The sequence below is a fragment of the Asterias amurensis genome, chromosome 18 (genome assembly GCF_032118995.1).
Source record: "Asterias amurensis chromosome 18, ASM3211899v1".
Classification (NCBI taxonomy): Eukaryota; Metazoa; Echinodermata; class Asteroidea; order Forcipulatida; family Asteriidae; genus Asterias; species Asterias amurensis.
In genome coordinates this window covers 7,336,282-7,364,146 of record NC_092665.1, presented here as the reverse complement: position 1 = coordinate 7,364,146, position 27,865 = coordinate 7,336,282, and the positions used below count along the sequence as shown (strand labels likewise).

The 27,865-nt window shown below is 39.6% G+C and overlaps 1 protein-coding gene across 1 annotated transcript; it reads left to right on the top strand.

The window, feature by feature from the left end:
• Positions 1-1,179: 1,179 nt before the first annotated feature.
• On the top strand, positions 1,180-27,865 carry LOC139950260 (dnaJ homolog subfamily C member 16-like). Its single transcript, XM_071948878.1, has 15 exons — positions 1,180-1,378; positions 2,109-2,175; positions 3,689-4,001; positions 5,039-5,226; positions 6,092-6,355; positions 9,452-9,582; positions 10,692-10,884; positions 11,794-11,979; positions 12,560-12,645; positions 12,965-13,048; positions 16,390-16,440; positions 16,919-16,972; positions 17,832-17,987; positions 19,966-20,078; positions 21,773-27,865. Exons 1-15 carry the CDS (start codon positions 1,215-1,217, stop codon positions 22,021-22,023), a joined length of 2,301 nt encoding a protein of 766 aa, XP_071804979.1. The 5' UTR covers positions 1,180-1,214; the 3' UTR covers positions 22,024-27,865.

Here is a 27,865-nt window from a genome sequence, read left to right as displayed (position 1 = left end):
GGGAAAATAGAACGATCTGGGGATCACCGAGGGAGTCATAGTTTTTAACCATTGCACGAGTAAAAGCAGTCAATATTTGTTTTTTATAACACCCCTTGCAAGTATTGTGCCTGCTCATTGGTTTAGAGCGCGTCACATGACGTGTCTTAGTTTTGCTAGACGACGGCCGTGTGATAGAGCGTCGGTTTGCCATGCGCTAGTCCGAAGACTAGCACATGACGCCGTGCGCTAGTCCGACAGACTAGCACACGGCGTGCAGTACCCAGACGTCCGTTGCGTGTACGAGGATGATAAATTAATAGTCTGTAACCATTTCGGATTGTCCGACACTACATGCAACACAGTAGGTAAAAGTGTTTGCAATCTGTGTTCGCGTCGTCCGTGGATTGTAGCATTCAGGTCTGTAACTTAAAAATAATAATACAGGTTTTAGAAATGTTTGGGGTGTTATAAAACAAATATTGACTGCTTTTACTCGTGCAATGGTTAAAAACTATGACTCCCTCGGTGATCCCCGGAACGTTCTATTTTCCCTCGGCTTCGCCTCGGGAAAATAGAACGCTCCGTGGATCACCTCGGGAGTCATAGTTTTAACCATAGCACTCGAAGCAGTCAATATTTGTATACTATTTGGTGGGGTGCACCCCTAGGCTGCGCAGGTCAATCCCCGTCCATCTTCACCCTTCAACTACATTTCGTATGCAGACGAACCGACAACAGGCCGCCAAGTCAGCAAATGCATGCACTGAGCAACCAGACGACACCTCGGATCAATCAAAACACAGATAGCTTACGTCACTGCACGTTTATCCAATGAAATGATTCACAAGTAGGGCCTACACCGACCCCCCCCCCCCCCCCCCACCCCAATCTCGATGTATTGAGCCTGTTTAAGGGAACACATTCAACACTTGTAAAAATTTGACGCATTCAGCACAGCACTGACACCAAGGGAACGATAACACCAACACTTTTAATTTACTTAGTATTTAAATTAGTGCCAGATTCATGCCATTTTTACCCGATTTAGGCATTCAATGATTGGCAACCCCCGAGCAAAAGAGGGCGTTTCACAAGAGAGACAAAACTAGCTTAGTACCCAGACTGCTACATACAACTAACAACAAAACTAGAATAGAGCACCAGGTAATCTTAATGAGAAAATGAGTAATGAGAAAAACTGAGATCAACAATCGTTGATGGATTGCTGAAAAATGGGGAATAAACTCTGTATTTACGTAGTTTTAGTAGGTCTAATTATTGCAATCATACATTGCGGTTCGTCACATAATTCTGACCCATATTCTGTTATCGGAGTTGGCAGAACAGCTAGTTCAAATGAAATTAAAAAAGCTTACAAGAAACTGGCACGACAATGGTAAGTAGTAACTTTTAAGTAAGTCAATGGACAAATGGAAGATGAGATCATCAATCAAGATGTCTTTTCTCATCTAGCTAGACTGTCCTTCTCAATTAAAATGGTCATAGTTATTAACAAAGGAAAACAAAATACAATGTTTTGAATGAAGGTATTCTGTAATTAAGACGGAAGACTTCTTCCAGTCAAAAAATGCAATTGACAAAAATGTCACATCTGTCAAGATTAGGCCGTGATCATGATGGTTATTTAATTGTATTTTGTTAATGTAAAAAATGGTAAGGTCTCATTTAATAATAATATTTCATACCTGATGATTAATAGGTAAAAATGAGAGTAGCCAGTTACCATTGCGCTGTAGTCCTACTCCTGTTTTTGAAATTCTTATTTTGGAGCATTTCTTGTGTGACACTGAGTCACGAGTGTGGTGACAGTCATACCCCCATAGAAAATGGTGGTTTCACGGATGACTTGGGGCCCTTGTTAAAGTTGTTAGTACGACCGGGAATGACAAATATCGGCTTGGTCCGATAACAGCGCCAGCCACCAACCCCGTCAGTGAGTACCACGCAAAATGAAGCTGTGGTCTTCGCACTTTTAAGTTTTATTCCGCAATTGCTAATGCATGTCCCTAGTGTTAGTGTTACTCCCTGTGAAAATTGGTTAAGTCGATGCAAACTACGATAACGATACAATCATAACAATTTTCTTACACTCCACATATTTTCAGGCATCCCGATAAGAACAAAGAAGATGGAGCTCAGGAGAAGTTCATCCAGATTCAGCAAGCCTATGAGGTGAAGTAACTCTTTGTTTTCATTGTCATGAATCTGTTCTTACCCTTTAACATTTTATTGACTCGTTGCACAACACGCAGTACAAATACTCGCACGTCTCCTGTTCGCCAGGTCGGGTTCAAAATGTGCACAAAAGGATGGTACATGTGTTTACGCACCAATGCGCGTGTAGAAACATACCATTCTTTTGTGCAGATTTAGACCCCCAAAATGGCAGACAGGAGAAGCACAGGGGGTCTAATAGTCCCCTAATGATGGTGTTAAGACTCGGTTTACTGGGCATCAGAGTCCTGCATACATACACAATGGCATACTTATAGTAGAATTATGCACAGAATTGAGCTTTCAACTTGGCATAGTGATAAGGTTTCATCAGTGGTATTTGTTTAGGTCTGTGATGCGACCCTAGAAGCATCCTGTATTAACTGTATGTAGACTTTCCTATTTTATGAAATTGTTTATAAATTCCAGATGATAAATGCCTGCAATCAATTTCAGGCATACACAACTTCAAAGCTGATTTCCCAATTTCTTCTGGTCACAAATTAATTGCACTTTCACAAAGGTTATTTTGAGGTCATGTGGTAAGTTGTAACTGAAAAAGTAATTACAGTCTTTATTTAATCAGCCTTGCGAATACTTCCTCTGATCATTGGGTCGATTTAAGTGGCCTGCGGCCGATTTCACGAAACGCTAGGATTAATCCTCGAGTTAGGACGAGTAACCCGTCCTAACTTAGGATGGGTTCAATGCGTCCTACATGTATGTCTTCAGATAGGGAACTTAACTTAAGTCCCAAGTCTTAAGATCAATCCTAACTTAGGATGAGTTTGGTGAAATCGATGGCTGGGTTCAAATTCTCAAATGGCTAAGATTGATTTTAAGAGTGGATCAATCTTTTCTGGGAAGTAAAGTGTGAACCAAACTGGACTTTTTACCCAAGCTGTGATGTCACAACACAAATCACTATTACTAAAATAGCAACTCATCTTTGAGTTGAATCTTTGTGCTGTGTGAAATGGAGCCATGTGACTCTGCTTACGTTAAAGGGACACACTGCCTTGGATGGGGCGAGTTGGTCCATGAAAAGTTTTTGAAACCATTTGCTATGAAATGCAAATGGTTAGAAAGATGTTTGAAAAAGTAGAATATTACGAAATTGCATGGTTTTCCTTATACAATGTGAACTAACACGACCCACAATTTTGTGGAGTCAAGTTTTTGACTCCATGAAATGACAGACCGTGTAAGTTCGCAAAGTAAAAGGAAAACCACCACTTTCAAGGCATATTGTTACATTCTACTTTTAAAACCAAACGATTTCAAACACTTTTCATTGACCAACTTGACCGATCAAAGGCAACGTGTCCCTTTACAAATTGTGCACTTCTAGCTTGCATCAGTGGTAAACGCAAATGGAACAAAGCTGGCTTGGACAACAGCAATATGCATGCATGTACTTTTCTAGCATTTCCTTCCGATTAAAACCCCTTTTTGCTACTTTACTCAAAAGATCCTCTCAGATGAGGAAAAGAGAGCTGAATACGACAACTTCGGTCATGTGACTTCAGGCAACCAACCCCGTCAGTACCATAACGACCACTTCCATTTCGGTCGTGGGTTTGACAACTTTCAGTTCCGGTTCACCAACCAGGGTTCATCAGGTTTTGACCCTCGGAGAGTCACCCTGGAGAAATTTGAGAGTGGTATATTACCAGAGAGTCATCGCAAGCCGTTCTTGTTGTTCGTTACGGGGGATTGGTGTTTCAGTTGTGTTAGGGTTGAGGGTGTCTGGAACGAGGCTGCTGCGGATTTAGAAACACTTGGTACGTTATCTTTATAAATCGATTTAAGTCAATATTTAAAAGGGAAAAAAATGCATCCCCTTCAGATGATTCCTTGGCTGCAGCCTCCCAAGTTGAATAGTAAACTTGGGTGTGATTTCTGGCTACGTTGGTGTTGTCAACATATCAATAAAAAAGCAGATCTTTGCGAACTTACCACAGAATCCCATAAATGGTCGACCGTGTTAGTCGACGAGGTAAAAGGAAAACTGAAACCGTGCAATTTCAAAGCATGTTTGTGTAGATCATTATATTCTACTTTTACATCTTTCTACATTTACCCAATGTATTTTATAACAAACGGTTACAAACGCTTTTCAAAGACCAACTCGACCAATCTATTAGGCAACGTGTTCCTTTAATAACTCAACACTTTTTAATTTGTATTATATTGTATTGTATTATGTTTTATTCCAAACTGGAACACACCCCATAACCCTGGGGAGGGTAACAATATTATAAAAACAAAATACAGTGAATGAATAAGTCACAGGGAAAGGAATTTAACTTAAAACAAAAACAAATAATCACACAGTTTGATTTTCTTTTAAAGCAGTATATAAGAAGATGTACTTGGCAACGCAAACAACAATAGCTTCATCGGGAGTGTCCATCAAAAACTTAAACATGTCATCCCTGCCAAGAGTTTCAAAGCTTTTGTAGTGATCAATAATATAAGCCAACATAATAGTCCTAAGGTCGTTGTATCAGGGGGCAATCAAGCAGAACATGGATTTCTGTTTCAACATCAAGGTGACAATGCGGGCAAATTCTTTGGCTTTACTCTAACCCAATATACCTTCCTATTTCAATATGTAGCTTGTGTGAAGAGCATCTGAAACGGGCCACATAAAAGGCGATAAGAAGGCTTGTTAACACATTGTAAATATAACTCAAATTCAAACTGGGTTTTGAAAATACGGTATGTCCTGAGCTTATTCTTTTGGCCAGATTTAGTTCTACAGCCATTGTGCAATCTATTGTACCATTTGGAAATAAACACATCACATTTAATATAGGTGTTGGCATGGGAACTGTTCATGGAGACTACAGCCGTCCACTGCTCAAGAAACTTGGAGTTTACCAATGGCCCTCCATCGTTGGTATCATTAATGGGAAGATTTACAGCTTCAGTAGAAGTCACATCAGTAAAGATACACTCAAGGAGTTTGTACAGGGTCTCCTCCCATCTGATGCCGTATCAAGAGTAAGTCTAATACTGAAGAGTTATAAATGTGAAATAATTGACACCTTTAAGGATTTGGGTTCTTTTTCACAAAACACAATGTCCACAGAAGAAATTTGGAAAAAAAAAACCCAAAACTGTGCGCTTGCCAGTTTTCAACAGAGTGTGGTTAAGTTGTAAACAAAGGGCACATGGTCTGTATTTGAATTAAGCTGATTCCAATGGCTTCAGCAGTGGCTATGTACAGGTTGCATAAAAGTCCTTATCGTCAATGTTACCATTTCAGCCAACCATAGCCAAGCTATTGTTATTAAATGTGTGGAGTTTCGTGGCCGAGCGGATAAGAGCACCGAACTCAAGCCTGTTGTTTCTGATTAGCAGAGTGTGGGTTGGAGTCCCAGTCATGACCTTTGTGTCCTTGAGCAAGGCACTTAACCAAGCTTCTCTAAGTTCGCTCCACCTAGTGGTAAATGGGTACTTGTGAGGACAGATGGTTCTTGTGATTGATTTAGCTGAGTGCGGCCACATATTTGGCAGCACAGGCCGTATACTCCCAAGGAGCTGAGATGGTTCAAGAAATGAAAAGGCCCAGTGACCAGGGGTAATAATGTTGAAGCACCATGAGCGTTACTGCGTGATAGACCTGAGCCCTATAAAGCAGTGCTCAACCAAGCATACAGTATTTACAAACTTTTTGGTGTCATATGAAAGTTGAGTCCATAAGCTATCCATACATGATCTAAACCTTTCTCCCCAGAATCATATATTTTTCATATATTTTTCAAAAGTACCTGTATAATAGTTTTTTTTGAGACTCCCAGTATAAGAAGCCACTATTATTAATTGACTTTTCTTACATGTGTTTCTCCCTGTGGTTTATATCCAGGTTACAGATGCAAACCAGGAGAGTTTCTTCTCAGGTTGGCAAAGTGACAACAAGCCAAGATCTCTTCTCTTCTCTCGTCGCTCTTCTCCTTCTCTCCTCTATCAACTACTAGCGTTTAAACTACAAAACGTACACACGTTTGGCTTCACTCAGATTGGAGGCAAAGACACCGCAGAGCTAGTGTGGAAGTTTGACATCTCATCAACGGAACCAACTCTACTTATCTTTAAGGAAGATAATGAGGAATATGTTGAGAAACACCAGGTGAGGATTTAAAGCCAGTGGACACTATTGGTAATTGTCAAAGACCATGCTTCTCACTTGCTGTATCTCAACATATGCATAAAATAACAAACCTGTGAAAATTTGAGATTGATTGGTCGTCGGAGTTGCGAGATAACTATTAAAGAACAAAACACCCTTGTCACACGAAGTTGTGTGCGTTTAGATGGTTGATTTCGAGACCTCAAGTTCTAAATTGAGGTCTCGAAATAAAATTCGTGGAAAATTACTTCTTTCTCGAAAACTACGTCACTTCAGAGGGAGCCGTTTCTCACAATGATTTATACTATCAACCTCTCCCCATTACTCGTTACCAAGTGAGGTTGTATGCTAATAATTATTTTGAGTAATTACCAATAGTGTCCACTGCCTTTCTCATTCAGTACAAATCTGTAAGCCATTTTAATACTTCAGCACTACAAGGTTTGGGGTGAATTTGTGTGTATACACCCAAACTAAACAGTGCACTCCAATCACGTCTGCCATACCTCAACCAGGCTAATTGAGGTTCAAAAATATTAAAAATTCTCGCTCACTCAAGTCATTCTCTAACAACTGAACCATCACCTCATGTATTTGTAGATCTAGTATACACTATATATTTGGTTTGCGGCGATGACTTGAGCAAGCTAGTCAAAACGTTGAGACCAATCCAAGAACTGACTCCAAGGTACATGTAGTGCAGTTAATAACTATCCTATAAGCTAAAGTAGTAGTCCCAGCCAATTGTCTATACCCTATGCCCCGGTAGTAGTTTATAAGCAGGACAGTTCTTTTTAGAACTGAAAAGTCTCCTGAACATCCGATATTCCTCAGAAGTAGGATACAGAAAGACAGTTCACTAAGAAACTCTACCTGGCAAGTAGATACACACATTGTGTTACTGCAAAGCAAATATATTACCACACCATGCAATGCCTCAAATCCTATACATACATGTATATATACGCTATTTATACAAAGATTGTTGTTTTGATAATGATTGATTAGTCTGGTCCGTGTCATTGTTATTTTCGTCCTTGTTATGTCCAAGTCCTGTCTCAGGGAAATATACTAAGGCAGTATGCTTAACCTTTTTCCCTGCTAGTTGGCTAGCATGTTAATGTGTACACTCAATATTATCTTTGAAATTTCCATACATTTTATTACTGTTCCGAGTTATCTGGCATCCATCTTTCATTATTATACTCATTGTTATGTTTTTTTAACTGTATGCTTAGTTTTCATTGTCCACATTAAAAATAGACAAATAAATGGTCATGCTTTAGAGGATTTTGATAAATGTTCACATGTATATGTTGGGCGCGATCGGTCAATCTGCGCGATCAACCGATCGCGCTGCGCTATCGACCGATCGCGCTGCGTTATTGAAATATCTATTGGTCGCGCAGCAATCGGTCGATCGCGCAGGAATCGGTCGATCGCGCATCAATCGGTCGATCGCGCAACAATCGGTCGATCGCGCAACATTCGGCAACGAACATGCGCGATCAACCGATCGTGCGGGAATGGCTCGGCGCGATTGTGCAGGAATGGTTATGAGTGATCGGCCGATTGTGCAGGAATGGTTTTGCGCGATCGGCCGATTGTGCAGGAATTGTTTGGCGCTCGGCTGATGTTCAAGGGCCGAATTCACAAAGATGTAACATTGATTGTAACTGCAAATCAATCGTAGTGTGACGTCACTATATAAATCACTATGGTGATACTGAAAATTTGTCCTGCTATGAATTTTATTGCTTTGAGAAATCGCCCTAAGGAATAGTTTACCTGCACGATCGGTCGATCGCGCGAAACCATTCCTGCACGATCGGTCGATCGCGCAAACCCATTCCTGCACGATCGGTAGATCGCGCAAAACTTTTTCTGCACGATCGGTTGCAAAGATGTCATTGTGCGATCGACCGATTGTTGCGCGATCGACCGATTGCTGCGCGACCAATTGATCTTAAATTGATCGTTCAATAGCGCAGCGCGATCGGTTGATCGCGCAGATTGACCGATTGCGCCCAACATATACACATCAATGGCCTTTTCACAAAGTGGCAAAGCTTTCTAATAAAATAACAAGTGAATCATTTTTGGGGTACAAGTTCTTCAAACACTCATTGCGGTATAACAATTTCACTAAGTTTCAGAGTAGACCCCGACCCGAGAGGGCGCTGTTCGTGACGTCAATCGAGGCAGACTTTGCCTGTAATGCGTAGAGTAAACACAATTGCAAAGTACATGTACGGACCAAATTGTGAGTTTGTACGTTTTATTTTTTTCCTTTTTTTTTTTTTCCGGCAATGCCGACCAGGTGTATTGCTGCTGAATGCAGAAAAACACTTTTTGAAATGTACCAACTCACGACTTGGACGTACATGTACTTTTCACGTGTGTTTACTATATGCATTGCAGGCAAAGTCTGCCTCGATTGACGTCACAAAAGGGGTAGGCGGAGTTCGCCCCCCAAACAACTTTATATACTTTTTAAACATATAAATCATGACAAACAATTACTAAAAAAATTGTTTTATTGTTCGTAAGCAATATACTCTTATGTTTGAAAGAAAAAAAATAATATTTCTAGGTGACTTTAAGGACCTAATATATAATAGTTTCATAGCAACACTAACCAACTACATATAGTCTCTAGCTTTCAAACTAACTCATTCTCAAAATGTTTTTTAAAGGGTTTGGGTACTTTTTGTATAAACACAAAACACAATGTCAACAGATTTACATTTAACTTACACAGTTTGGAGATAATGATAGAAGTAGGCTTCCCTTAAAATATTACTTGCTGTAGTTATTGAGAAACGAGTAAAACAATGTTTTCGTCTCACTGAGAAAATTATTTTTTCTGACTTGTTTTACTCATTTCTCAAAAACTACAGCACCTCAGTACATAATATTTTAAGGGATACTTTTCACCATCATTCAAACTGTTTAAGTTTAATGTAAATCTGTGGACATTGTGTTTTGTGTCCTACAAAAAGTACCCAGACCCTTCAAAGGTCAATTCTTCATGACTGATATTTTGTTAACCAACGTTAATGGATTATTTTTGTCCATATCTGACTGATCCCACAGTCATTAAAGATTGATATATCACTACTTGAAACAGCCATCAACAACAACCGGTACCTGTTTGTTCCCCGGTTGACTTCACAACAGTTGTACGAAAACATCTGTGCAGAGTCACCGGTAGCTTATGGACGAAGGTGAGGTTTAATGTTTTTACCGCTTTTATAAATCAATCGATGGACTTTTGCCTTTTTATATTTTTAAACTATACACACTTTTAGATGCATATTTTACTTTGTGTTTACGAGGTTTATTAATTTTGTTTTTTTACCCATACACTGATATGTGTTAGCACTGTACATGTACGTGTATACTCAGTACTTTCCCGAGTCATGGGAAAAAATGTCACAGGCATATTACTTGGGTGGGATTCGAACCCACGAACCTTGCAATTCTAACCAACTAGACCACTGATGTTGCCCGGTAGCTAGAGGCAGTGTGTATCCTATATTTTGGCAACGGGTACGGCAACGATATAAGAGATGTTAAATTTGCATCGGGGGTAAAGAATATTAATTTTTATTTTTTATGTTTTTTTGAGTTGTTAGTTGCACTAAAGTAGAATACACAAGAGTCACTTTTGACAAGTGTCGCAGGTCCTGACATGTCAAAATGTGCAAACCTGAAAAGATTTACCCTCTGTTAAAACAATCGCACAACATCAGTAAAGAGTATTGTCCAAAGGCTCACACTTCGTGTATCGCAACTTATATATAAAATAACAAACCTGTGAAAATGTAGGCTCAATTGGTCATCGGAGTTGGGAGAAAATAACGGGAAAACACACCCTTGTTTCCGCACGTTTCGCCCTGTCATTAAATGTGTTTAAGATAAATCCGTTATTCTCGATATCGAGAATTGATAATTGTTTTAATGTTTTCTCAAAAAGCAAAGCAATTTATGGAATAATTTAGGGAAGTCTTTCACCATTACCTTCTGTAAACCCTGAAGGTTATTTGTATAATCTGTGAACTTTTATTTTTTTTCTTTACCGAAAGGGTCCAATGGCTTTAAGAGCACCGGATTCAAGCTCTGATATTGGATCAGCAGGGTGTGGGTCTAAATACCGGTTTTTTTTTCTGTTCAGAAACTGCCAATGGCTTTAATGTAAATCTGTGGACATTGTGTTTTGTGTTACAAAAATTACCTCAATCCTTTAAAGAGCCACATCCAGAGCTCAAGCCTTTGAAAAGGACCTTCGTCTTGTTCTTCATTCTCAAGAGTGTTTTATTTCTCATCTCTTTAGTATCTGCGTCATTTTGATAACCAAGAATCCCTCCATGCATAAGGAACATCTAGACTCCTTCAGGAATGCTGCAAAGACTCTACAATCCTTCCCACAGGATACACACTTTGCCCATATCTACCAGGACACACAAATGGAGTTAGTTAAGATTCTTGGGAAGAAGGTTGATCTGGATATGGAAAGCCCAGTACCAGTGAGTAGATTATGAGAAATTTATGGAGTGTCATGGCCGAGCGGATAAACAAATAAAGAGCACCAAACTCAAGCTCTGGTGGTTCTGTTCAGCAGAGTGTGGGTTCGAGTCCTGCTCACGACACTAAGCAAGACACTTGTCTATAATTGCTTCTCTCCACCTAGGGGGAAAATTGGTACATGTGAGGGCACAGATGGTTCTTGTGATTGAATAAGCTTATTTTGCAGCACGGTAAAATCAAAAACAAAACAAAAGAAAAACAGACACAACAAAATAAGTCACTGAAAAACCTGTAACATAAAAGAGGTTTTGAGAAGAGTTTGGGGTACAAAGACAAGATCTAGATTAAGTGGTAGAGAGTTCCAGATGCGTTGCGCAGCTGAAGAATATGACCTGTCATCCCGGGTGTGTCGAGACTTGGGTTCATTGAGGAGAAGCATGGAACTTGATCCAAGATTCCTTGACGGGGTGTAAACTTGAAGTAGTTGAGAACATTGTACATAAAGAGGCCCACTTCTCTCTTATCTCTTCAGTCTCCTGACGATGACTAGAGCAAGCTAGTAGAAACGTTGAGACCAATTTAAGAATTTACTCTGCGGTAGTCAGTAACTAATGATCCTATAAGCTAAAGTAGTAGTACCAGCCAATTTTCTATACAATCCGCCAAGGTAGAAGTTAAAAAGCAGGACAGCTCATTTCAGAACTGAGAAGTCTCCCGGACAACCCGATAAATCTACTCCGCGATAGTAGAATATAAAAATACAGTTCTCTAATCTTAAGAACAAACTCTACATGTACCTGGCAAGTAGATGGGTGTTACCGCAAACCAAATATATATTGTACATGTTCATAGCAAATCAAGTGTCTGCGTCAAACTAATAAATAGACACTGCTGACTTTTTTTCCTAGGTTCTCATTCTCTGGAGACAAAATGGCAGGAAAGTCAGATATGATTGGCTGCCTGATGGTTGGCATGGCAATGAGCCTGATGAAGACAAGAAGCAATTGGTCCTTTTCCTGCAACAAGTCAAAGATGGAACTGTTAGTTTAGACTTCAAGACAACATTGCCTGAACTTCTAGATGAGAATGCCCCGGTAAGAACTGTTGAAAATTTTTTTTTTTTTAACTTTAAGACACTGGACACCTTTGGCAGTTGTCAGAGACCAGTATTCTCACTTGGTGTATCCCAATATATGCACAGAATAACAAACCTGTGAAAATTTTGACTCAATTGGTCGTCGGAGTTGCGAGAAAATAGTGGAAGAAAAAACACTCTTGTCGCACAAAAGGTTGTGCTTCCAGATGCTTTGAATTTGAGACCTCAACTGAGGTCTCTTAATTCAAATATTTGAGTGAGAAATTACCTCTTTCTCAAAAACTACACTACTTCAGAGGGAGCCGTTTCTCACAATGTTTTATACTATCAACAGCTCTCTAAACTAAAAATATCAACTGACTGTAAGACACTCTGGTAAAACAACAACATTATCTCTTGATATTAAATAATTTCCTGGATAATTTCCTTTATTCCTAAGACATGTCAGAAAAGTTGAGGTACCATTAGAAGTACCTGCCTATAGATATTTATGTTCTGTAACAATCTACAAAAGTATTCTACACATTTTTTGTGTTCTGGCATTAATTTTTGTTTTCCTTTTTGATTTTCAATGTTAGCATTTTATTGTGCAATGGGTTCAACGTACATGGAGTCAAATCACAGGTCATTCCTCACAATTGAAACAATTCATCTTTTCTGCATGGTAAGTCAATCTAAAAATCTTTTCTGCTACAGTAATCACGAAAATGTGCTTATCGTTGAGCAGTGTATGGAATAGTGGGCCCAGGCGTCGATTTCACCAAACTCTTCCCAACTTAGGATTAATCTTAGGACTTAGGACGAGTAAAGTTCCTTCAAAGATGTAGGACGCATTGAACCCATCTTAGGTTAGCAGGGGTTACTCGTCCTAACTCAAGATAGGATTAATCCTAGCGTTTCGTGACATCGGCTGCAGGTGAGGTGGCTCGACGTTATTACAAGAGATGCTTTGATTGTAGATAGTGTTTTTGTTTGGGTTGCAGGAGTGAATCTTCCATAGCGGTTGTTGTGGTCATAGTATATCTACTTGCATTCTTTCTTGCCTTTGCTGGGCTTCTCAACACAGGGTGAGTGTAATATTATAAGTTATCACACAAGCGCGAGTGGAATATGGAAAAATATAGCGCTTCTGCATCCCATATCCAACGAGGCCGAAGGCCGAGTTGGATATGGGACGCAGACGTGCTATATTTTCCGTATTTCCACGAGCGCGCGTGTGATAACGTATTTATCTTCAAGCAAACTTGGCGCGTGACATAGAACACACAAGACGCATGGTAGTGATATTAGCCGTGCAATATAGGTTTTTATCACCACTCCATTCTGCCAATCTGATTGGAGGATTAGCGCGTACTTGAAGATAATACTACATATCAATGTAATGTCCTTTTAATAATAAGTATAGCTAATTCTTATATGCGCATATCATAACTGAAAGAAATACCAATGCGCTTTACAAAAAACAAAGTGCAAATAAACAAGCAACCAATGAACAATAAATACGCTAACAATAAGCAAACAAAAGGATTAAACTGAACAGCAGGCAATAGACAACAAATGGGATTTGAGCAGAGTTTTGAATTGTTCTATGCTCTGTGGAGAGCGGATGTAGCCGGGAAGAGAGTTCCAAAGTTGGGGGGCGGCAGAAAGTCCTTGAAAGTCCCAGTGCAGCCTCATGTATGAGGATTAGATGCACTGCGTATTGCGGATGGGTCCATGTAAAATAGCAAGAGTTGGCATCAAGTGCAGAATTATGCTCAGAAAGTGTGATTAGAAATGGGTGTTATGATGAGCTAGTACTTCAGTGGATGGTCCCTCAATGTAGCCTCATGTATGAGGATTAGATGCACTGCGTATTGCGGATGGGTCCATGTAAAATAGCAAGAGTTGGCATCAAGTGCAGAATTATGCTCAGAAAGTGTGATTAGAAATGGGTGTTATGATGAGCTAGTACTTCAGTGGATGGTCCCTCAATGTAGCCTCATGTATGAGGATTAGATGCACTGCGTATTGCGGATGGGTCCATGTAAAATAGCAAGAGTTGGCATCAAGTGCAGAATTATGCTCAGAAAGTGTGATTAGAAATGGGTGTTATGATGAGCTAGTACTTCAGTGGATGGTCCCTCAATGTAGCCTCATGTATGAGGATTAGATGCACTGCGTATTGCGGATGGGTCCATGTATAATAGCAAGAGTTGGCATCAGTTGCAGAATTATGCTCAGAAAGTGTGATTATAAATATGTGTTATGATGAGCTAGAACTTCAGTGGATGGTCCCTCAATGTAGCCTCATGTATGAGGATTAGATGCACTGCGTATTGCGGATGGGTCCATGTATAATAGCAAGAGCTGGCATCAGTTGCAGAATTATGCTCAGAAAGTGTGATTATAAATGAGTGTTATGATGAGCTAGTACTTCAGTGGATGGCCCCTCAATGTAGCCTCATGTATGAGGATTAGATGCACTGCGTATTGCGGATGGGTCCATGTAAAATAGCAAGAGCTGGCATCAGTTGCAGAACTATGCTCTGAAAGTGTGATTAGAAATGAGTGTTATGATGAGCTAGTACTTCAGTGGATGGCCCCTCAATGTAGCCTCATGTATGAGGATTAGATGCACTGCGTATTGCGGATGGGTCCATGTAAAATAGCAAGAGCTGGCATCAGTTGCAGAACTATGCTCTGAAAGTGTGATTAGAAATGGGTGTTATGATGAGCTAGTACTTCAGTGGATGGTCCCTCAATGTAGCCTCATGTATGAGGATTAGATGCACTGCGTATTGCGGATGGGTCCATGTAAAATAGCAAGAGCTGGCATCAGTTGCAGAACTATGCTCTGAAAGTGTGATTAGAAATGAGTGTTATGATGAGCTAGTACTTCAGTGGATGGCCCCTCAATGTAGCCTCATGTATGAGGATTAGATGCACTGCGTATTGCGGATGGGTCCATGTATAATAGCAAGAGTTGGCATCAGTTGCAGAATTATGCTCTGAAAGTGTGATAAGAAAAGGGTGTTATGATGAGCTAGTACTTCAGTGGAATGGTCCCTCAATGTAGCCTCATGTATGAGGATTAGATGCACTGCGTATTGCGGATGGGTCCATGTATAACCTGATAATAGCAAGAGTTGGCATCAGTTGTAGAATTATGCTCAGAAAGTGTGATTAGAAATGGGTGTTATGATGAGCTAGTACTTCAGTGGATGGTCCCAGCTTGAATGTGACGAGAGTTTGTTATCCTCTAGGTCTACTTCAAGGCTGTTCCAGTATACAATTGTTGAACGCTGCGACGGGGTCCATGGTGTTTTTTACACCGAAGGGGAAATAGGCACCCGAGGCGAAGCCGAGGTTTCCATTTCCCCCCCCCGAGGGTGTACAAAACCCATGGACCCCATTCACAGCGTGCAAAAATCGTTTTGTTACACCTTGGTAATATGATTATTCCTCTTCTCAAAGTTATGTTGTCATCTTCAAACATTATTACGATGGAGTATGCATAGTTTAATAAGCAGACGAACAGGTGTTCAATTAAAAATTGGTATGCCAATCCTGTGTGTTAAGTTTGTGTCCCAAAAGACACCTTGCATAACACGCAAAAGCTACACGGTCGCCGAGTTCATGCGCCTGTTTTTAAGCACAGAAAAAAAGCTAGCCTCCAATAATTTGCCTCCATTGACCCCAGTAAGAGCGCTAATTTTAGCGTGACGTCACAAGCTATCGACAAGACTAATTTCTTTGCAAGTTTTCAACCAATTATTTTGACAGAAGACTGAGTAGAGTTTCAATTTACTTTAAGATGAATAAGTTGGTATTTAAAGACACTGGACACTATTGGTAGCTGTCAAAGACCAGTCTTCTCACTCGGTGTATCTCAACATGTACATAAAATAACAAACCGGTGAAAACTTGAGCTCAAGTGGTCGTCGCAGTTGCGAGATAATAATGAAAGAAAATACACCCTTGTCACACGAAGTTGTGTGCGTTTAGATGGTTGATTTCGAGACCTCAAGATCTAAATCGGAGGTCTCAAAATCAAATTTCGTGGAAAATTACTTCTTTCTCAAAAACTGTGTCACTTCAGAGGGAGCCGTTTTCTACCATCAACCTGTCCCCATTAACATGATTAATCGTTACCAAGTTAGGTTTTATGCTAATAATTATTTTGAGTAATTACCAATAGTGTCCACTGCCTTTAAAAAGTTTCCAATTGGCTTTGAGATTTTCCAATGGAAGTGCCCTTGTAAAATGGAAATGGCCTTGCCCTTTCAACATTTTCACAGATGAAATTCCAGGCCTGTGTACTGTCACTTCTTTTAAAACCTGTTTGCATTTTACACAAATATTCTGAAAGGATTTGATTATTAAAGAGCGTGTTTTATAATTTTTTTAAACTTCAATTTGTTTGCAGAAAGGAAGCCATGCAGAATCGTAATGAGAGAAACAGGTCAAACAGTGAAAGGTATGTGATTTGAGGCAAACTGCTTGTTTGAGTTCATTTTTAGTTAATGGCAGCACCAAGTGATAATATCTCTTTGCTGTTTAGATTGTTCTCTAAAGGGTCTGGATCCTTTTATTTAGGACACAAAACATGATGTCCAAAGAGTTACATTAAACGGACACAGTTTGAAAATAGTGATGGTAGAAAGATTCCCTTATAATGGGTGCGTTCGTTTAGCTCCCCTGGGTCGACCCCGGTGTGTGGCGTTTTTTTTTCCAGGACGAACGTGGGTAATTATCTGCACACTTTCGTTCTGTGAAAAAAAAACGCCACATGACGGGGTCGACCCAGGGAAGCTAAACGAACGCACCCAATATTATTCGTTGAGGTGCTAAGTGTCTTGCTTAAGGACACCAGTGTGACAGCTGGTGCTTATACATGTATGAAGTACTTGAGCGATACCAGTTCTTTGAATGCTAAGCTGTTGTTATTTTGACAGTTTTCCAACTGAGGTTAGACGAGGAAGGGAAACGGACTCCAGTTCAAGATCAAGGTAAAGTCTATGTCATTAGCTGAAGAGCCAGTTGAGCTCATTTCATACTCATTATATCAGGGCATTTTACAATCTCCCTCTCATCATAATAATTATAAATGATTTTGGGGTTGAACAAAGAATTTACTAAAGTTGGATTCGAACCAACCGTGCCAGCGCTCGGGTTACCGTGCCAGCGCTCTACCAACTGAGCTATCTGGCCCTATATTCAGATATTGGCAGTCTCCCCATTAATATCTTTGTTCAGGGGTGCCAGTCAGAAGCCATACAACCATTAACTGCCGCGTAGCCAGGGAATACACTCAAATTACGATACAACGTGGGGCAGCAAGGGGGTCACCTTAAGGGGATGCGACTTTTTGTTTCAGATATCAATATAAACCACAAGGGAAACTGACTGGGTAAATTTTTAATAATAATAATAAAAAAATAATTACAATAAAAAACAGTTTTTATATAGTGCTTTCCACACCCGATGGGCCTCTCAAAGCGCTTCCAAGCGCTAATACCCCTGGTCACTGAGCATTATATCATTCCTTAAACAATCTAAGCTCCCTGGGGAGTATACAGCCTTGTGAAACATTATTATGCGCTACTCGGCTAAATTAATCACAAGAACCATCTCTGCCCTCACAGGTACCCGTTCATTCCTGGGTGGAGAGAAGCATTTTGTTATTGTGTCTTGCTCAGGGACACAAGTTTCACGACTGCGGAACCCGCACTCTGCAGTTCAGAATCACAAGAGCTTGAGTTCGGTGCTCTTTTCTGCTCTGCCATGACACCCCGCATTTATATTTCTTTCTTTCACATCTACCTATCAGTTGTGTAACTGATGCCACACATTGTTTTGTTTTGTCAGAGATATGATGTTACGTGAACTGAATGAAGAGACTTATGAGCGATTCTTAGCCACAGGTGGCAAAGGTCATATTCTATTATTACTTCTCACTGATGGAAGTAGTCAAGACACGTTATGTACTCACTTCAGACAAGAGGCATACTCTCATGTCGTCAGGTAGGTAACCACAGAATTAGTACAAAACAAACTGCAGTAGTATATAAGGTCAAGTAAAAAAGAAATATGTTACCTGTCCCCGCCCGCTTCCTTATGATGAGAGGCCTTCTTCTTTTTTTATTTTTTTAAATTTTATATATATATATATATATATTTTTTTTTTCATAATTGTTTTTTGTAAACGGAAAAAGGAATATATTTTAACAATCTCTGCCAAAAAATAGCCAAGCTGGTTGTCTTTGAAAATGTGTCGGGCAGCCATTAAAAACAAAAAGGGCCCTCTTCTTTCCTTTTTTCTTAAAGTATGCTTTTTTGTTCAATGTCTTGTCCAACATGTTTCATTTATGTATTGTGTGTTTGAACTCTAGAAAAAAAAAGGTTATTTGAAATTTTCAAAAGACTAACGTCTATCTTTGCTTTTCTAGAAACTTGGATGCTAAACATGTTTCTTTTTTTACTTGGCCTAATGTTTGTTTCCATTACTTAGTTTGGTTGTTTTATGGTTACATGAGCACATGTTGTCACTTACTCCTAATACTATAAGTTATCACACAAGCGCGAGTGGAATACGAATTGGATATGGGACGCAGACGCGCTATATTTTTACCGTATTTCCACAAGCGCGCGTGTGATAACAAATTTATCTTCAAGCAAACTTGACACGTGACATAGAGCACACAAGACGCAGGTTGTCATATTAGCCATGCAATATAGGTTTATATCACCATTCCATTCTGCAAATCTGATTGGAGGATTAGCGCGTACTTGAAGATAATTCTCTATACGAACATGTGTTATGCCATGTATTCAAAGCTGAACTATTGAAGCCAAACTCTCTAGAAACAACGACTGCATTCAAGCATAAACAAGTTCAAGCCGCCATCCCATTTCTTGGTATTTGATATTTCACAACGGTCATTTGTAGATCACGTGGTGAGTTGTAACCAACACAAATATGGATTGTGAACTGTGTGGAGATGTAACCAGCCGTGCCAACCCAGGTCAAAATTGAAGTTGAACCTTGTTTAACTTGGTTGAATTGGAACAAGTTGAAAACTCGTTAAACACACTTAAAACCAGGTGGTTTAGTTTAGAACTTTGACAAAACCAGTTGCTTTATACCAGTAAACATAGTTAACCTATATGGAGGAAGGAAGGGATGGAGGAAGGAAGGGATGGAGTATGAACGGCCCGCCAAACCGCAGAGTAAAAAAAGAAAACCCGGACAATGCCCCTGTCTGACCAGTGGAAAAAGATAGGCGACCTCCTGCAGGATGGCCGATTAGTGAGCGCGATTAAATTTCTTTGTACAGAGGCGTGGTACCACCACTCTGCACTGTTGCCTTCTGGTAAATTTGAATCATTGGAGACAAGAATTGTGAATATACACTTTTTCCAATACCGTTTGTGGTGTTTTCATGGAAATATCATAGCATATTTTTACATTTTTTGCAACTTTACGGTCACTAGCGGTGGATCAAAATTTGGGTATAAGCACACGAGGGTGGTTGGTAGTCAATTGTGTTTTTCGTTTTTGGTGGCCACGAGTGGCCACAAATTTTATCAGGTCTCCAAAAACTATTTTTTTCTGTATTATATCCATTCAAAATACAACACCATAGTTGCATGAAGAACCAAGTGCGCACGCGCAAACTCATGACGGCCAGGTCGCCCATTGTTTGTGTAAGGTATGTGGGTGATTACGAGGTGTCGTTAAACGACCACGGTACCACGGGTTCGACTTTTGAAGTCCCTTCGTTCGAACTCCTTCTCTTCCTTCCTCCATGGTTTAACACAGTTCAAACCAGTTGGTTTTATATGGAAACTGGACAATATCCAGTTTACCAGTTGAACTCCGTTAACTGGGTTCAACTGGAATTTCGATCTAGGAATACACAGTTCGGACATTGGTGCGGTTAATATTGATTTAGCAGATTGATTGGATTTACAACAACAATCATGTTCAATTTGTCAACAGCCAGCCGTATCTGCTTCCATCCTTCATACGACTAGATAAATACAAGCGCTGGCTTAAAAACCTTATTGCATGCAGTGAAAAGCCTATGTCTCTTGATTCAACTGATAGTGTGGGTAAGTAGAGTCATTATGCATTAGCCCTATATAGGACTCTTTCTCTGTACACAGGAACAGAGTCCTAACTATTGAGGCCCGTTTCTGGGGCGGAAAAATTTCACAGCTTCATAACTTAAATCTTACCTGCAACAAGCCACTAATTTCAACAGATTCACATTCCATGGCGGCATATATTTTTCTGCGGTGGGTTTTGGTCCTCATATATTCCTCACAAATCTGTCATTTTCGTGAAACAATGCAGCTTCCAACGTTAAAAAATTCCCATTTCGATCGTTTTCTCACAGTGTTGTCTGTTGTCATGCGTACGCGTATACATTCGCGTTCAAGATGCATGATGCAAGCTTAGACGCATGAATTCTTGGGCACCGTATATTGACTGCACAGCGTTAACACGCAACACAATTCAAAATTTGCGTGTCATGCGTCTTGCATACACACGGCAGACTGTGATAATACGAACACAAATGGGAATTCCTTAACGTTGGGAGCTGCATTATTTCATGAAAATGACGGATTTGTGAAGAATAACTTATGATCAAAACCCACCGCAGAAAAACATATGCTGCCATGGAATGTGAATCTGTTGAAATTGGTGCTTTCTTGCAGGTAAGATTTGAGTTATGAAGCTGTGAAAATTTTCTGCCCCAGAAATGTACCCTGATGTCCAGGACGTCACTGTAGTACAATACGAAAGTGTAAGGCTGCCAGGGCTAATTATGCATCATCAGTCAATCAATCAATCATAAATAATTTATATAGCGCCTAAAACAAAGGTTTGCTCTAAGGCGCTGAGGCACAGATGAAATAAATAAGTCATTGATGGAAGCCTCCTGAAACAAGTGGGCTTTCAGAAGTGTCTTGAGTGTATTGAAGGATGTTTTGTCCCTGATGATGTGATTTGGAAGTTTATTCCAGAGTTTAGGTCCATATACCGAGAAGGCTCTATCGGCAAAAGTGATGTGACTTGTTCTTGGCACTACAAAGTATGGTGATCTAGAGCTATTTGACCGAAGGAGTCTACGTTCAGCGCCAATTTGCAGAATATTCATGATGTAATGAGGGGCTTGTTGATGTAAGGCCTTGAACATGAGAACGATGACCTTGAAGTCGATCCTTTGTTGGATTGGGAGCCAGTGTAGTTTTGATGAGTTCAGGGGTGATTAGAGTCGAACATGCGTTTGTATCCTTGACATCATGTAGGAAATAACTACATTGTACAATGAAAATCTTCTTTGGTTATATTATAATTCCATGACTATATTTGTAGGTCCTGCTTACATGACTTATTGGTAACCAATGAAAAGTAAAAGGTTTATTCTGTTTATTTTGTGCTTCTCCTCTAAAAGTTTAAACAAATAAAATATTTTACCTGCCAAATTACGAATGAATGCACACCAAGAATGAAGAACAATCTGCAATTTTAACTGACTTCAAATAATCTTCATAAGGCCGAGTCACACTGCAGCGATAACGATAACGATAACGATCAAGACGCAAAGAGAACGCATTCTATTGGTTGAATTGCTCCACGCAGATTACGCACCCGCTCATTCAACCAATGGACTGCGTTATCTTTGCGTCGTTATCGTTCTCGTTCTCGTTATCGCTGCAGTGGGACCGGGCCTTTACACAATCATGAGGAAAAACGAAATCATAATAAATTATTTTGTTGTACATTCTAATCTTCACAGGTTCTGTGCTTGCATTGCGACCGTCCAAAAACTACTACTTTGTTTTCAGACCAACACAGTCAGGTCAAAGGTCAAGCAGGCCGAGTAAGGACATTGACCCCCAATTTATAGGTCTTGATGATAGTTCAGAAAGTGAGTGGGAGGAGTACAGTGAGTGTATCTCACTAAACGGACTACCAATGTGGTTGGATCGACTAATTGATGGAAGTCTATCCAAGATTAATGTAACTGCGTGGCCAACACTGGAATAATAATGGCAAGAGTCATAGTTGAAACAACTGCTGGAGGAAGGTCTGTGACGGATTCTGACGTTTGACCTAAATTTGGATCATTCATGCTAATAAGGATAGCTGCAGTTATTGACAACTATGGCTCCTTGCACAACGCGCAGTGCACTTACGTGCGCAGCCCACATATGCGCACAGCGTACATACGCACGCGTCTAGCTCCTCCGCCATTTTGTGTGTCAAAACGTGCACAAAAGGAATGGACTCCCAAAAACGGTAGAAGCGGTACCACCCTTTTGTGTGCGTTTTGACACCCAGAATGGCAGACAGGAGACGTGCGTGCAAGTGCTTGCGCGTTGTGCATAGGGTATTGTTATGGTAATCAGAACCCAGCAATAGTCAACAGGATCATCTGGACACTGTTTGCATGTTCTACTGAGAGAAGGATTGGTTTTGCATCCACTTATCTGAATATCCAACATGAAAACATCCTATAGGCTATACATTGTCCAGTTTTTGTATGACAAGAGAGGGTCCAAACGTTATGGTCCTCATCATGCAGCGCCTGCCACACAACCCTGATTGTTTAAAGTTCATGGTTTGCCCTTACTATTTCAGTCGCTAGTTAGCAGGAACATACAGTTAGCTTGTTGTTGAAGTAGTCAGCCAGGTTTTCAACTAGTCAATAATTTAATAGATGTTTGCAGCAAAGATTATAGAGCGTTAGATATGGGCTGAAATGTGAAATCCCACTGGACGCCATTTTGGCAAGTAACTCTTTTGATACAACAATAGATCAGTGCAGATCAGTGCACACAATGACCATTCCTATCAATAGGAAACAAATCATTCACTTGATGAAAGGCGCCATGCGTATTTCATGTTCCAACATGAGACAAAGCGAACAGAGTATCAATGCGAAACAAAACATTCACTTCCTGGAATGGCGACCATGCATATTTCATGTTCCAACAAGAGATAAAGCTTCAGTTCCGCATCTTGCACCTTAAAATTGGTTTGCAGTACCTGTTGCTAAAACATAGGATTCGAACTGCCTCTAGCTACCGGGCAACCTCGGTAGTCTAGTTGGTAAGACACTGCTCTAGAATTTCAAAGGTCGTGGGTTCGAATCCCGCCCGAGTAATATGCCTGTTTTTTTTTCACAGAACTCGGGTAAGTACTGAGTAATACAGTGCTAACACACATCGGTGTATTTGGGTAAAAACCAAATGAATAGTCAATAATTCATATTAAAAAGGGATGATTTTCAGCATTGAACTAGCCAGTCGTACCAATCGGGTAGAATTCTTACAGAGCAGCAAGGTAATTTTTTTGAAGATGGTACTTTTTTGATAGGCTGGGGAATGTTTTTCACGTTCATGTCAAGCTTCAAATGGTCTCAAACTGCCTGTGTGCTACTGACTTTCAAATCTGATTGCTTTCGGCTGCTTTGCGGGAAAACAGACTGACCGATACTAAACTTCAGAGTGTGCAGTGTGTTTTGAATCACCTTCAATATCTGACATATCTGTAGTCAAACTACCTCCAGTAGCTAAATGATGCCAACTGTTTTTTGCCATCGCTAAGGACCTGCAGCCAATTTCACGAAAGGCTAGGATTAATCATGTCTCGAGTTAGTCTCCTAACTTAGGATGGGTTCAATGCGTCCTACTCCTTTAGATACAGAATTTAACTGGTCCCAAGTCCTAAGATTAGTCCTAAGTTAGGAAGAGTTTGGTGAAATCGACGGCTGGTTTGGTCCAGTCAACTTGCATGTTTTTGTATCAAATACATGTATCATCATGTACAGTTTTATGCTTGTGCCACAAATTAAATGAAACTAAATTATCATTCTTATACACTGGATTTAAGGCATTGGACGCCTTTGGTAATTGTCAAGGACCAGTCTTCTCACCTTGTGTATCTCAACATATGCATAAAATAACAAACCTGTGAAAATTTGAACGCTATTGGTCGACGAAGTTGCGAGAGAATAATGGAAGAAAAAACACCCTTGACGCACAAGTTGTGTGCTTTCAGATGCCTTGAATTCGAGACCTCAGCTGAGGTCTCGAATTCAATTCAAATATTTTAGTGAGAAATTACTTCTTTCTCAAAAAGTACGTTACTTCAGAGGGAGCCGTTGCTCACAATGTTTTATACGATCAACAGCTATCTATTGCTTGTTACAATGTACGTTTTTATGCTACGATTATTTTGAGTAATTACCAATAGTGTCCAGTGTCTTTAACCAGAATTGTAGTAACAGAAATTCAACTTTCTCTTTTGTGGAATGTGAAAAAAGTCTTGTGTGTAGTTCAAATGATGGGCGCTCTAAAGTATTTATGCAAGTATGTTATCTTTGCACGTTAAAAACAATGTACATAGAAAGACGAGGCAATACTGACTATTAAACCTGACCTGCATGTGCAATCGGCTTTTGCCATTTTTCATTTTAAATGTATTTTATTCCATTGACGATGTACTTTTAAATTATTTTCAGAGCTGTTTTCACTAACGGGGAAAAAACGATTAACATTGGGTGCGTTCGTTTAGCTTCCCTGGGTCGACCCCGGTCGCCCCGGTACGTTCGAATAGCTTTGACGGGGCTCACCCGGGTCGTCAGCCCCCAGTGCCCTGCTTGTGGAGTGGGTCACTTGGGGTGACCTGAGGTGCATGCCGTCACCACGAGAGGGCGAGTGTGATCGTTAGATTAGCTCTTGTCAGGGGCTCACCCGAGTGAGCACTGCGGGGTCGACCCAGGGAAGCTAAACGAACGCACACATTACTAGCGTCTACTTTATGATGAACGGGTCGAGTCATTGTATCATAACTTGACTCAGTTTGTGACATTATATGTCTTTTTGTTCATAAATAAAGCATAAAAAAAATGAGGAAGACAGAGGGCTTGTCTAAATCCATCAACTGTAAATTATTAGCTGACTAAACTAAAAAATTAATTGTTTCATGTTGAAGCACTTTCAAGTTTTTGAGTTGTTATTTGCAGTTACCTGTTGCCTATCCCGTACTTCTGACCGTATGGGGGCACCCCTTGTAGACCTGTCAATCAGTTTCTTGTTGCATGTTGTAATATACTGTTTTTAATTTAAATGAAACTTGAGAAGTTTAAATGTACAGAAAATGTGTAATAGTTTTCCTAGTGTCAGTCGGGAATCAGTGGCTTCCATACATCCCAAATTTCAAGGATTACACTCCTGTTTTGGGTCACTTACACCCAGTTCAGGCAGGCGCTCTAGAGTTGGGCAAAATTATTGAATTGAGTATATGAGATTTTTCACGTCTAAAACAGTTGGGAGTGACTGGACGTGTTAGAAGTAGATAGATCAACTGTTGTCGTCGTTCGGAACGACTCTGGTGCATTTTGGTTTCAGACGTCGATCTTGTCATGAAGCGACCTTTATATAATTAAGTTCACCTGTCTGAAATCCAAATTTGACTAAGGGTTGCTCCTAATTTATTTGGTTCGATGGACTCTGGTGCATCTGTCTGAACCGGGTGGAAGCTGCAAAATAAAATGCCTAATTTATGTATCAATTGTAATAAAGTTGCATGTGTAATGTTTTATAGTATTTGTTTCTGCTTCAGGTTAAATGAACATTACAGAAATGGTTTTGCAAACAAAACAGTTGCTGGCAGTGTAAAGCACTTTATGTAATCCACCATATACATAAACTGACAAACCTGTAGAAGTTTGAGATCGATCGGCCATCTGGGTCACATTTTGCATGACAACGATGGAAGAAAAAAAATTGAATAAAATGCTCACTGAGCGATTAACTCCAAACGCGAATAAGATTATTTATTTCTCACCAAATATGACATTTCAGTCATAAATATTTCAACAGATGTTTTCTACTATCATCATCATTAGACTGTGTAAGTTTGATGTAAATCTGTGATCTTCACGATTTTGTTTCTTACCAATTCTGTAACGTTCCTTCAAATAATCATTAATCAAATAATAAGCCAGAAGGGAAACTGACTTGGTAAAGTTTTAATGATTTGGGGTTGAACAAAGACAAATTGAAGAAAGTGGGATATGAACCAACGTTAACCCAGAGGTCACTGGTTCAAATCCTGCTCTAGTCAATTTTTCTTTCTTCAACCCCAAACCATTAGACATAAATCAGTTTAAGAACTTTTTCTGAATTTAAAAACAAATCATTCAGAATTACTTAAAACTGTTGGGTACATTTTAGGTATTCATGAAGCATGTTTAGAGTCGTATTTATATCAGCATTAGTTTTTCAAAATTTATGATTTGTCACATTTCAAAATAATGAACTTGAACATACATTTACAAGTTCCAAGTTGAGTTGAAGATAAAATGATAGGGACTTCACTTTACATGTTTAAAGGCAGGGTATACTTCTGGTAAGACTTCTCACTAGGTGTATTTCTATTAAAGTTTATAGAGCGCCAAAGGCGCAAGATGCGGAACTGAAATGTGAAATCCCACTGGACACCATTTCGGCAAGTAACTCTTTTGATACAACAATAGATCAGTGCAGATCAGTGCACACAAATGACCATTCCTATCAATAGGAAACAAATCATTCACTTGCTAAAATGGCGCCCATGCATATTTCACGTTCCATCAATAGATACAACTTCAGTTCTGCATCTTGCGCCTTCGGCGCTCTATACTCTTTGATCTCAACGTATCCGTAAAATAATAAATCTGTGAACATTTATTATCAGTGGTCACCAAGGTGATATGCCTGAGACAGACTTCAAGCCTGAAGCCTTTCTAAGATTTAAACTGTTTTCTTTTTGAAAATATTACCTCTTTATCTATAAGTACATCAGTTCAAAGTGTGTTGTTTTCTAACAATCTTTTAGAATGTCAACAGTTCTCCATCAGTGCTCTTTACCTAGTAAGTTTTTATGCTCATTAATTGTTTGCATAATGACCAAAGTTGTACCCTCCATTTAAATCCAAATGTTACTGACTGAAAGTAATTTACTCGGTTCCAGTGGTTTGTAAAACCTCTCTTAATGAGAGTTTGTGTACATGGAAACTCATTCAAACCGGGGACATTTAAAGGCAGCGGACACTATTGGTAATTACTCAAAATAATTTTCATCATAAAACCTTACTTGATTACGAGTAATAGGGAGAGGTTGATGGTATAAAACATTGTGAGAAACAGCTCCCTCTGAAGTGACGTAGTTTTCGAGAAAGAAGTAATTTTTCACGAATTTGATTTTGAGACCTCAAGTTTAGAATTTGAGGTCTCGAAATCAAGCATCAGAAAGCACACAACTTCGTGACACAAGGGTTTTTTCTTCTTTCATTATTATCTCGCAAATTCAACGACCGATTCAGCTTTCACAGGTTTGTTATTTTATGCATATGTTGAGATACACCAACTGTGAAGACTTGTCTTTGACAATTACCAATAGTGTCCACTGTCTTTAACAAAAGAGGACAATATTATAGTTTCCCTGGTTCGGTAAAGTCCACAGTTGGAAAACGTGTACAAAACAAATGGGAGCTGTTACCAAAAAGTATAAGCAAGTAAGGTACAATTATAGGAGGTCCATGATTGCAGATGTTTGCACAGACACCTGTGTTTGTGATTTGTAACGTCAATGGGTTACCAATTTAATTATGGGAATTATTATTGTAAATTTATTGTTGGGAGTTTAACTATGTTACATGTACATACGGTATCATCTATCTGCTGAGTGTTGGTACATTAAATAAGAAAGTTAAATGTATTTATGATGGATGTTTTAGATGTTGTTTAACGGTGCTTTGAGTTTTAAAGGCACTGTACACGTTTGGTAATTGTAAAAGACCAGTGTTCTCACTTGGTGTATCCCATCATAAGCATAAAAT